This window comes from Orycteropus afer, unplaced genomic scaffold, assembly GCF_000298275.1.
Source record: "Orycteropus afer afer isolate SDZICR_OR568_19922 unplaced genomic scaffold, OryAfe1.0 scaffold00247, whole genome shotgun sequence".
NCBI lineage: Eukaryota > Metazoa > Chordata > Mammalia > Tubulidentata > Orycteropodidae > Orycteropus > Orycteropus afer.
This window is the reverse complement of record NW_006921834.1, coordinates 894,134-907,493: the sequence shown is the minus strand read 5'-3', so window position 1 is coordinate 907,493 and position 13,360 is coordinate 894,134. Positions and strand designations below refer to the sequence as shown.

The window sequence follows — 13,360 nt, the reverse complement described above, 5'->3', positions numbered from 1 at the left end:
TCAAGTTTGACCCCACATTAAAAACAAATTAGGATGAAAGAATCAATGGGCCCATATATAAGGTTGCTATGGCTCTGAACCCATTTGACACACCTACTACAACAACAAAAGCCTATTAACCTGTGAGAAAATAGATTTCTGTTTGTTCAACTACCTAAAAAAAAAGAAAAAGAGTTAATGGCTCCAATAATAAGGAAAGCACAAGAAAGTGGAATTAGGATACAATGGTTTTTTCCATAAGATTTTCCTCAAAGCTTGTTTGACATCCTTGTTTCTTAGAGTAGATCAGAGGGTTTAACATGGGTGTGACCAATATGTAAAATACTGAAGCCACTTTTCGAAGTTCAGGATTGCTTGGAGGTGTGAGATACACGAAAGAGCCAGTCCCATACAGCACACTCACGACCCCCAGGTGAGAGCTGCAAGTGAAGAAGGCTTTTTTCCTCCCTTCAGTGGAAGGGATCCTCAAGACTGTGGACACAATATACATATAAGACGCTACAATAACAGCTATCGTGGGAAAAATAATGAAGACAGCCAAACTGAGAGACACCATCTTATTGACAAAGAGATTAGAGCAGGAAATCTTCTCAATTTGGTAAGAATCACAGTAGAAGTGATCAATAACTCGAGAAGCACAGAAAGACACCGAGAATGTGACGCTGACCTGGACTAGAGAACTGACCCAGCCACAGAAATAGGAACCAGCCACCAGCTGTGTGCAGAGGCGTCTTGACATTTGGACACTATAAAGAAGAGGATTGCAGATGGCAATGAAGCGGTCGTAGGCCATGGCTGCCAGGACAAAGCCCTCTGTTACAATGAAAAAGGCAAAGAGGAAGAATTGGGCAACACAACCTACAAAGGAGACAGTCTTTTTCTCTGATAGGAAGTTCATCATGGCTTTAGGTGCAATAACAGTGGAGTAGGAGAGGTCAATGAAGGAAAGATTGCCTAGAAAGAAATACATTGGTGTATTCAGCTGAGAATCAGTCACAATGATTACCATCATACTAATGTTTCCCAAAAGGACCATGCCATAGACCAGCAGGAAGAGTAGGAAGAGGAGAATGTGGAATTCTGGACGCACCCTGAAGCCTACAAGAATGAAGTCAGTTACATCTGAGTAGTTGTCTGCTGCCTCGTCACCCATGGCAAGAACCTGCTAAAAGGTACAAGACAAGGTTAAAAAGTGAATCTTCTATCTTTTCCTAGTATTATAGAACATTCCTTTCTCTTGTAAAAGATATTTAAACTCACATTGTTTTCTTATTTTTGTTAATCATTTTTTATGATTTGTTGCATCCTTTTACAGGAATTGAATCTGAGTTTTTCTATGAATTATTCATCACCAAACCCATTGCCCATAACCACACCATACCTAGTTCATAGTGTTCTCATGTGTCTACCCATATCTAGTGTTCTTTGCAATGTAACACATATGTCTTTCACTCTTAAAAGTACTATAAAGATATAGTTTAGCTTTCCACTTGATTTACATGATAAATTCAAGGTAGCTGAGGGGTTTGAGAGATAAATATTCATATTAATCATTAATTGGTATCTCAGATTCATTTTATCCTCTAGAATACATCTATTTTATAATTAATAAACAAGTTGGCATCAAGTAGATTCCAATCCATGGTGACCCCCTGTGTGTCAGAGTATAACTGTGCTCCATCAGGTTTTCAATGGCTATGGTCTTTCAGAAGTAGATTACCAGGTCTTTCTTCCTAGGCACTTCTGGCTTACTCAAATCATCAACCTGTCAATTAACAGCTGTGTTAAACCATTTACACCACTCAGGTAATCTTCTATTTTATAATTGAGGATTAAAAGAAAGAGTGATTTCAAATTCTATGAATAGATTCTACAAGAGGTCAATAACTGCAAACTTCTCAGCACTTGTGAGTTTTAAATAGGTCACCAAGATATTTAGTTGGGTGTCCTAAGATAAAACCTTTAAAAAATAGAATTAATCTTCAGTTTCTTTAAGTAGACAAAGCTCAGGTATGCTACCAGGAGAAATCCTTCGATCCTACAAATCTCTGTGCAAAATGGTTAAGAAGCCAACTAAGAGGAAAGGAAGTTCCTAAATAATGAATTGACTAAATTTTGTAAGTAGGTGAAAAAAATGATAATTTTAGAATATTAATATTACTGATCTCTGTATTTAGAGAGAGGCAGCTTAGGTGGAGCAGTGGTTAAAGCATTTAGCAGCTAACCACACAAAAGCTTGGTGTTCAAACCTACCAGCTGCTTCCTGAGAGAAAGATGAGTCAGCTGGCTTCCCTAAAGATTGACAACCATGGAAACCCTATGAGGCAGTTCTATCCTGTGACATGGGGGTCTCTATAAGTCAGAATCATCTCAATGACAGTGATTAGCTTTTGGTAAATCAAGAGAGAGATCCACACATGTATTAAAAATTTCAGTGATTAGTTTGAATATGCCACACAGTTAAGCAGTTTGATTTGTTAACTCTGTAACTTTAGAAATTTTGTTTCCATTTGGTAAAAAGTAAAGTGACACGATCATTTTTCTCCCTTTTAAACAAGCTTTAAAATCTACTGTAATTTGACGGTTCAAACCCACCAGCCACTCCTCGGAAGGAAGGTTGGGCAATCCTACTTCTGTAGTGATACTGCCTCGGAAACCCAAGGAGGGGTCGCTATGAGTCGGGGCCAACTCGATTGCACATAACAACAACAAACAACAACAGAGGGTACTCAAACAGCAGCAGCAGCAGCAGCAGCAGTAACAGAGTGTGTGTCGTATTGAAAACAACAAATGAAACCAAAATACTCATGTTTGGTTTGGCACAGAGTCAGCCTATTTTTCCTTGACTTTCAGTCTCCCTCAAACCTGTGACTATTCTGCCTTCTTTATTTTCTCCCCAAATCCTCCAACTCCTATTGTTTCCATCTTCTCTTCACCTGATCTTACTATCTCTATCCCGTGTCAACTATTCTAAAATAAATAAGGAAATAAAAAAATTAGTTCACAAGAGAAAAAAAAAAAAAGATAAAAGTTCAGTAATGTGATTTTGAAAACTCTCCTTTCCCTTCTGCCCCCATCCCATTTTGAGTCCCACTTAAATAATATTAAATAAATCTGTTATTGAGAAAAGCACTGTAACATCTATAAGGGTATTTGCACTTGCTGTTGTTAGGTGCCATTGAGTCAGCTTTGACCCTGTGTATGAGAAAATGAAACACTACCCCATCCTGTGTCATCCTCACAATATTTGCTGTACTTTAGCCCATCACTGCAGCCACTGTATCAATCCATCTTGTTAATGATCCATGAGCACTAGAAATAAATTTCTTTTTAAAGTACCAATATATTGCATTTTCTTCTTTGCTTCCTTCAACCAAAAAAACCAAACTCACTGCCATGGAGTGTATTCTGACTCCCTTTGGGTTTCCAAGGTAGTAAATCTTTAGGGAAGTAGATTGCCCAGTTTTCCTTCCCCAGAGTGGCTTGTGAGTTTGAACTGCCAACCTTCTGGTTAGCAGTCAAATGCCTTAGGCACTATGCCACCAGAGCTTCTTTACTTACTTTCAATTTAGTATGAAATAGTCAGGATCAATTAAATTTACCTCAAGATAGCAGTATTCATATATTTATATTTGGATGTATATTAATATTTATTTATAGATATCTAGTTACAATGCATGCTAGTCAGAAAGGAGAGACATAAAAACAGAAGATTTTGACAAGTAAACTGCCATGGAGTCAAACCTGACTCATAGTGACCCCTCCTTGGGTTTCCGAGGAGGTATCACTATGGAACTAGATTGACCAAGCTTCCTACCAAGGAGTGGCTGGTGGGTCTGAACAACCAGCCTTCTGGTTAGCAGTCAAATTCCTTAAGAACTATGCTACCAGAGCTCCTTTTTATAAGCACAGATACTGTAATATATATGAAATTATCTAGAATAGTCCTGGTCTTGCCCTCTGATATATTCAGGTTGTATTTCAGACATTGGATTCAGATACTAGGTTCAAAATATATGGTTGTGGTATCTGTTAAGAAAAAAGTTGATGATACTAACACATAAAAAGAAAAGGCTCAATTATACCTACAGATTATATGGCAAGATGAATAATGAAGAGTTGTTGTTGTTGTTATGTGCCGTCAAGTCGGATCTGACTCCTAGCCACCCTTCCTTGGGTTTCCGAAGCGGTATCACTATGAAAGCAGTATGGTGGAGGTTTAACACCTTAAGTGAGAAATTTGTAGGCTCATGATCAATGTGGTGTAAGGAATATTTTAATTAAAGATGGGAAGAATTTTTCTTATCGTTAGGATTACCAGGCAAGGGACCACACAAACCAGGAATGCAGCATACTTCTAAACGTGTGTGTGTATATGTTATTTTTTTAATCTGTGGGCTGTCCAGGAAAGTGGATATAATTTTTCAAGATTGATACTAATATTCCTTTTTAAAATTTGTATTGAACAAATATTATCAATCATAAAACAATTTCTATGCCAGAAGACACACAAAAAATATTCATAAATGGCTAATTATTTGACCCAAATAGACATATATTTATCTTATCTCTTACCTGAATTTTCTTTCTTAGCTTCTCTTGAGCAGTTTTCTATCAATAAATGCAAGGATTCAAGGAATACTGTATTTAATTATAAAAATGCAAAAATAAGTTGGTATAGCTATATAAAGGAAACTGAAGACTATGTCAAAATTAAACATTTTAGAAAATGAAAGTTTTAAGTCAAACTATAAAAAACCTTATTTTGATATACATAATTTTATTCTGTTTTAAGTTCAACTCTTAGATCAATGTTATCTCATTCTCAACTAAGAATGTCTTTTTTATTTCTTTACTAGAAGTTTTGCCTGAAAATCTCCTGCAATTAAGCATCCTTATCTAGAAGGCAAATGGAAGGAGTGATCTATCAAGTTGTCTTCCAGCCCTATGAGCATTTCTTTACCAAAATTGGAAAAATAAGAAAAATGCTATTGAACCTATAGCATCACACCACATAAGCATACCTCTCCTGCATTGTGGCATATCTTCTAAATCTTAGAGTAAGAAAGATGAAGACAAAATGGAAATTTAAGTAAGGCAAAGATAAAGTCACCAGTGACTTGTGGTAGTCCCTGATGACAAGTAGGAATACTACAGGGTAGGGGAACACATGGTGGCCTTTGTTAGCACTAATGCAACCATTTCGGGTAATTACAGAGATTGGGTGGAAAGGAGTCCCTGTGAAAGAAGCTAAAAATAAGTCTTTTATTGGATGATAACAATTGCAAGCTCTAGGTCTATCCCATGAGAACACATAGAGAAAGATAAAAAGAAAGAATGGTATCTACCATTATTATGGACCTAGAAGAATGGCTCCCTTTTTGGACATGACTTCTTGTTAGAAAGACTTGCACTAGGTTGAGAGCATGTGTTTCCCATAATCTCCATTCCCCTGTCTAATTTCTACCTTCTACAGGTGTGGTGCATTTATCGATTGCTTCTTTTACATTATAGCCTACCATCTATGTTCTATAGGCCCACTGTCCCCATTTGCTTGTAGGATTTTATTCTCTGCTGGATAATTTCTATCTTATATGTGATACCATAAAAGATGTCATAGACCTGTTCCCAGTGTATCCATAATTACAATTCATAAGCAGTTCAAAAGCAAATGAATAATTAATAAGTCTATCATAGGGCCTTGTCAACTCTGGTCGCTGAATACTATACTTCTAGCTGGACCACAGTTTTAGGGTCTAGATATCTGAATGTGTCTATCTCTCCAGAACAATACAAGTAGTGAGCCTGATAGAGACAAACATGTAGAAATGTGACTATTATAGTTATCGTTGCTGTTAGTTGTGGATTTGAACCTCAACTCATAGCAGCCAAATGCATAGTGAACAAAATGCTGCTTGTCCTGAATCATCCCCATAATAAACTACAAGTTGGACCATTGTGATCAATAGGGTCTTTAATGATTGCTTTTTGGAAGTAGATTGCCAAGGCTTTCTTCCTACTCTGTTTTACTCTGGAAGCTCCACTGCAACACACAAGCCTTATTGACAGACAGCTAGTGGCTGCACATGAGGTCAAACCAAACAAACCAAACTCACTGCTGTCAAGTTGGATCCGACTCATAGTGACCCCTCCTTGAGTTTCCTAGGTGGTATTACTACGGAAGTGGATTGCCCAACCTTCCTTCCAAGGAGTGGTTGGTGGGTTTGAACCACCAGCCTTGTGGTTAGCAGTCATGTGCCTTAGGCACTATACCACCAGAGCTCCCACATGCGGTATACTGACCAAAATCTGAAGCTCAGTCTCCCATGTGGAAGGCAAGCATTCAACCACTGAACCACGAAAATCTCAGTAGCCATTTTTACTATGTTATATACTGAATCTTAATTATTGAAGATTTCCAATGTAATGCACAAGATAAAATACTTAAATAGGTTTATTTACATACTTAACAGCTATCTATTGCAAAAGTGATGTTGCATAGAGAACAGCTACAAAACTTCATTATTATATGACAAAAAGTAGTTTATTTGATCTTGTGACTGATGCATCAACTAGGCAACTGATCTCTTGTTGGTTTGTTGAGGATGGCCTCAGCTGGAATGACTGAGACAACTCACCTCTTCTCTTCCAGTAGACAATTCCAGGAATCTTTCACAGTAATAACAGAGAGGGAAAAGCGCAAGCAGAAATGTACAAGCATTTTTCAAGCAAAATTGCACTGACCAAAGCAAATGATATTTCTGAATCAAGGAATGGGACAAAACATTCTGCCGAAAATGGGAAAGTATGGTAAAGTTGTGTGTGGACAAAGAAAGGGTGAAGAATTGGAGCCTTGTCTTTTCAGTGTTGGGCAATTCTGGAAAGGAACTCGTGTGTCAGTTTTGAAAGCTCTCATGGAATAGATTGCTAAAGCTCCTTTGGGCCCTACTATGGGCCTTTTCTACCACTCATTTGTCAGTTTATCACACTGTGGTGACTTGCATGAGGCTGTGATGCTGGAAGCCATGCCCTTGGTATTGCAAATACCAGTAGGATCACCCATAGCAGAGGGGTTTAAGTGGAGCTTCCATACTAAGACTAGAAAGGATGTGGTCAGATCTACTTCTGAAAAAAACTGGACACAGAAAACCTTGTGACTAGCAGAGAAACACTGTCTGACATAGTGCCAGAAGATGAGCCCCTCAGATTTTAAAGTACTCAAAATAAAACTGAGCTCCTTCCTCAAAGTAAAGTTGACCTTAATTATGTGGTGGAATGAAACTTTTGGGGCCTTCATTTGCTGATGTAGCACAACTCAAAATGAGAAGAAACTGCTGAAAATATCCATTAATAATAGGAACATGGAATGTATGAAGTATGAATCTAGAAAAATTGGAAGTTGTAAAAAATGAAATGGAATGCATAAAGATTGATACCCTAAATGTTAGTGAGTTGAAATGGCCTAACATTGGCCATTTTGAATTGGACAAGCATATGGTCTATTGTACCAGGAATGACAAAATTAAAAAGGAATGACATCATATTAATCATCAAAAATAAATAAATACATAAATGAAATAATTCAAGAATTATCCTGAAATACAATACTATCAGTGAGAATAATATCTGTATACCTACAAGGAAGACTAACTAATACTATTATTATTGAAATTTATGCACTAACCACACTGAAGATTTTTACCAACTTCTGTAGTCTGAAATTGACCAAACATGCAATCAAGATGTATTGATAATTACTAATGATTAACATGTGAAAGCCAGAAACAAAGAAAAAGCATTGATACATGGAAAATATGGCCTTGGTGACAGAAATGACACCGGAGACTGAATGATAGGGTTTTGCATGACCAACGACTTACTCATTACAAATATTATTTTTCAATAACATGAATGGTGACTATACATGTGTATGTTGCCAGATGGAATATGTAGGAATCATATCAACTATATCTGTGGAAAGAGACCATAGAGAAGCTCAATATCATCAATCAGAACAAGATCAGAGTTTGACTGTGGAATAGGCCAGCAATTACTTATATACAAGTTTAAGTTGAAAATGGAGAAAAAGAAAAGAAATCAAGAAAATCCAAAATAGGACCTTGAATATATCCCACCTGAATCTAGGGACCATTTGATGAACTGAATACCAGTGAATGAGGACCAGATGGTTTGTGGGATGATAGCTAGGATATTTCACTTGAAGAAAGCAAAAAGTCATTAACTATATGGAATTTTAGATGTTCTTGTTGTTAATTGCTGGCAAGTCAATTCCAACTCGTAATGACTCCATGTGTGCAGAGTGGAACTGTTCTATGGGGTTTCAAGAAGGTGACCTTTCAGAAGCAGATTGCCAGCTCTTTCTTCCCAGAGATTTTGGGGTAGGTTTAAGCCACCAACCTTTTGCCATGTGAGAAAGAGTGTGTGCAGTCACTAGATGTGAATAGGTCACAGCAAACAGCCAGCACAGAACAAAGACAATATAGGAAAAAAAGACCATACTTTTACACAAATAACACACATATTATATACTTTTTGCTAAGCACACCTTCCCCCATGGCATATTTTTGTAAGCTTGCCATGCTAATTTTTTACATGTTTTTATAAATAAATTAGCATAGTACACTTTTGAAAATACTTGGATGGGGGTCTGTTGGAAAAAAAATGTGTAACATGCACATTATTTGTGTAAAAATATGGTACAAAACACAAGGAACAGGGTTCTTCCAACAATCTGGATAAATTTAGAAAGGAATTTTTCCTGAAAGCCTCCAGGTAAGAGCCCAACTCAGTGGACACCTTGATTTCAGCCTTGTGAATCTCTAAACAGACAATTCATTCATGCTGACCTAGGATTCTGACCTATAAATCTATGAAACAATAAATGAGTATTATTTTAAGCTCCTAAATTTATCATAATCTCCTATATGCAGCAAAAGAAACATAATTAAGGTTTTGGTACCTGGATGTGGGGTGCTGTTGTAACAAATAATTGAAAAGGCGAGAGAGCACTTTTGGAATTGGGCGACTACTAGCATAAACCAAAAAAACCTCAAAGTTGTTTCCAAGTGGATTCCGACTTGTGACAACTCCATGTGTGACACCCAAAACCACAAAGCAGTTTGCCCTTGGCTACTAACAGAAATGTTGGTGTAAATCCACCTATTGACACTGTGGAAGAAAAAAGCCTGACAATTTACTTCCATAAGATTACAGCTATTGAAAACCCTACAGAGTGCAGTTCCACTCTGACACACATAGAGTTATCATGTTGCTTTTAGATGACATCTAGTCAACTATGATTCCTAGCTCTGGTGGTGTAGTGCCTAAGGCACTTGACTGCTAACCAGAAGCCTGGCAGTTCAAACCCACCAGCCACTCCTCAGAAGGAAGATGGGGCAATTCCGTAGAGATACCGCCTCAGAAACCCAGGGAGGGTCTCTATGAGTTGGAGACGACTCGATAGCACATAACAACAACAACAACAGTAACCCCATGTGACAGAGTAGATCTTCTCCATAAGGTTTTCTAGGCTCTAATCTTTATGGGATTAGACCAGCAAGTCTTTCTTCCACAGAGCCTCTGGGTGTGCATGAACTGTTAACCTTTTGGTTAGCAGCCAAGCACTTAGCCATTGTGCCACTTTCCTCACCCCACACTTGCTCTGGCACTTGCATCAAGTTGTGTGTCTCAGGAAACACTCATGTTAACATACTCTGGCTCTGACACCTCAGAATGGGCTACTTCTCTGTGTGGGTGTTTTCACCCTGAGCTCTACTGCTCTGCTCCCTATGCCCACCTTGCTCAGCCCCAGTTATTGCTTAGGGACTTAATTGCTCAGAAATTGATTAAAATTGAATGAGAAAAAGGGAAGGCAAGGGAAAAAAAAAGAGGATAATAATGAGGAAGAGCATGTCTGTGTCTTCCATTTCAGAATTGTGGGATAGGCAAGAGGCACAGTAAAGACGGCATCCTGCTAATATATTTCACCCAATCCTTCTCTAACAGAGACCCCAGTAAACTTAGTAAAACAGACACAAATAACGGTTCTGCAACTCTGAGCATCAAATGACAGGATAGAGAATTATATTGAATGCTGATTGGAAAGGGAGACAGAGAGGACAGTGACTGGGGAGAGAGAAGCTGGGACCTGTCATTTCAAGGCACAGGGGCATCATACAAGGATGAAGAGAAACCAAGTTTATGGAATCCACATGGCTATAGAGACATAGTGTAGAAAGACCTGGAGGAAATCAAGGTGAGCAGAATATGTGCTAGAGCTGGCAGAGGAAAATACAGGGAAACAGATCAGACTTCCAGTGATACAGGCAGCCACAGAGCAAAGAGAGAGCCAGATAAAGGGAATGAAACTACTGACCACTAGTCATTTGGTCTGAGGGCCCACCTGAGGGGAAAGTCCTATGTTGGTGTGGCTGGAAAAGTTAGATTCAGGTGGCCTCTTACTTGATTGATTATAAGCAAGAGCTGGATAAACAGCTGCATGCAACCAGAAGGCTGCCAGAAATACTAGTGAATTGCCACTAATGAAAAAAAAACCAAACTCACTGCCATTGAGTCAGTTCAGACTCATAGCAGCCTCTCCTTGGGTTTCTGAGGTGGTATCACTATGAAAGTAGATTGCCCCATCTTCCTTCCAAGGAGTGGCTGGTGAGTTTGAACTACCAGCCTTCTGGTTAGCAGTTAAATGACTTAGGTACTATGCCAGATTGCCACTGAAGTGGCTGCATTTTCCTCTCCAACAAATACACTGACCTGGTGAGTAGGCAAATCTTGCCCCGACCTACTCGAATCCTCAGCCACCTCCTCAGCAGCCCAGTTACCCTCAGTAACACACCCAAAGCAGGTATATCCAGGGGCTGCAGCTTGTACTCTCTGTATTTATGTCACTGACTGATCTTTTTTATATTGAATGCAAGAGGCACACCCTGGCAGCCTCCTTTCTCAGAAAGCCCCATTCACACCAAGCTCCTCTCACCTTGTGGGCACAAGCTCCAGTAGATTACTGGGTTGCACCACAACTGCTAGCTCCCAGAGCTGCTGGTTGACCATAGCTAGAAAAATACCTCCTCCTTTGCTTTCTTAGTTTCCCTTTCTATCTTATTTTTCTCAGGTTTTTATTTTTCCTTATTTTTCTTTCTTTTTATTTGTTAATGTCTCCCTCTTCCTCTTCTTCTTTTATTTTACCAATCTTTCTTTTCGTCTATATTTCCCTTTTTTTTTTCCTTTTTCAAATTTCTTTTATCTTTTCTCTTTTTCCTGCCCTATCCAACAGCAACAGGAAAAATATATTAATTCCAGACTGTTGTTGTTGTTGTTGTTATGTGCCGTCGAGTCGGCCCCGACTCATAGCGACCCCTCCTTGGGTTTCCGAGGCAGTATCGTACGGAAGTAGGATTTCCAGACTAGTCAGCCATATCTACTGTACCACCCACCTCATCTGATGGGCAAGCACCACAGCTAGTGGACAACACCTGCTCACCATACTCACAGCTCTTTTTATGACAAACCGAGACCTGCACCCACATTCCCACAAGTTATTACAACAACCTGGAGACAGCTGGGGACACCCCAGTGCTGCCAAGCTAACAACTAAAGAAGCACACCTGCCCTACTGGGTTGGACATATTGAAACAAAACAAAACGAACACCAGAGTGAAACAAACTAACATATAGTCAACAAATAAAAACAACAACTTCAAAATGTCTCAGAGACATAAGACAACTCTTCTCAAACAAAGAAACAGAACAAGATAGTGGAAGCAAGTGGCCAAAATAAAAAACTAGGAAACCTCCCTGAGGAAGAGCAGGTAAGAAAACTACCTGACAATAAATTCAAAAGATCGCCAACTGACAGGAAAAGATCCTAATTTAGTCCTATTCCAAAGAAAGGTAATCAACAGAATGTGGAAATTTTACAATATCATTAATAATTCATGCAAGCAAATTTTTTCTGAAGATAATTGGAAAATGGTTGCCCCGGTATATTGACAGGGAATGGCCAGAAACTCAAGCTAGATTCAGAAGAGGTTATGGAATGAGGGATATCATTGTTGATGTCAAATGGATCTTGGCTAAAAGCAAAGAATAGCAGAAAGAAGTTTATCTCTGTTATATTGGCTATGCAAAAGTATTTGACTGTGTGGATCATAACAAATTATAGATAACATTCCAAAGAATAGGATTTCCAGAACACTAAATTGTGCTCATGAGGAACTTGTACATAGATGAAGAGACTGTCATTCAAACAGAACAAAGGGATAGTGCATGATTTAAAACCAGGAAAGGTAAGAAGCAGGGCTGCATCATTTCACCACACTTATTCAATCTGTATGCGGAGCATATATAATCCAGGAAGCTGGACTACATGAAGACCATGCATCAGGATTGGAGGAAGACTCATTAACAACCTGTGATATGCAGATGACACAACCTTGTTTGCTGAAATTGAAGATGACTTCAAGCACTTACTGATGAAGATCAAAGACTATAGTGTTCAGTATGGAAAATGCCTCAACATAAAGAAAATGAAAGTCCTCAAAACTTGACCAATAAACAACATCATGATAAATGGAGAAAAGATTGAAATTGTCAGGAATTTCATTATATTTACCTATTTATTTTATTTTATTTTTATTTTTGTAGCATTCCCTCCCCTCCCACCCCTGGTAACCAACAAACAAAGTTTCCTTCCATATATAAACATTTCCTTGACTTTTCACAGTAATGAGGTAATACAATATTTGTCCTTCTGTGATTGACTTATTTCACTCAGCATAATGTCCTCCAAGTTGGTCCACATTATTCAGTGTTTTGTGGATTCTACATTGTTCTTTAGTGTTGCATAGTATTCCATTGGGTGTACCATTCTTTGGTTATCCATTCTGCTGATGGGCACCTAGATTGTTTCCATTTTTTTGCTACCGTAAATAGTGCTGCAATAAACATGGGCATGCATATGTCTGTTCTTGTCCTGACTCTCACTTCTTTAGGATCTATACTTAGTGTTGGGATTGGTGCATCAAATGCTTTTTCTAATTCCAGCTTTTTAAGGAATTGTCATACTGCTTTCCACAGTGGTTGAATCGTTTGACAGTTCCACCAGCAGTGTATGAGAGTCCCAATCTCTCCACAATCTCACCAGTATTTTGTTATCTTCTGTCTTGTTGAATTTTGCTATTAGTGCTGGGGTAAGATAGTAGTATCTCATTGTTTTTGGATTTGCATCCCTCTAATGGTTAATGGGGAGCTCTGGTAGCATAGTGGCTAAGACACTTGCCTGCTAACCAGACGGCTGGCAGTTCAAACCCACCAGCCACTCCTC

The 13,360-nt window shown here is 38.6% G+C and overlaps 1 protein-coding gene across 1 annotated transcript; it reads right to left on the bottom strand.

Moving 5' to 3' along the window:
* Positions 1-214: 214 nt before the first annotated feature.
* LOC103204406 (olfactory receptor 9K2-like) lies at positions 215-1,153 on the bottom strand. The gene has a single exon (XM_042782146.1). The coding sequence runs from the start codon at positions 1,151-1,153 to the stop codon at positions 215-217; it is 939 nt and encodes a 312-aa protein (XP_042638080.1).
* Positions 1,154-13,360: the final 12,207 nt, after the last annotated feature.

Bases quoted from the DNA above. Each gene is read 5' to 3' on its own strand.
- LOC103204406 (XM_042782146.1), bottom strand. From the start codon at position 1,153: ATGGGTGACGAGGCAGCAGACAACTACTCAGATGTAACTGACTTCATT.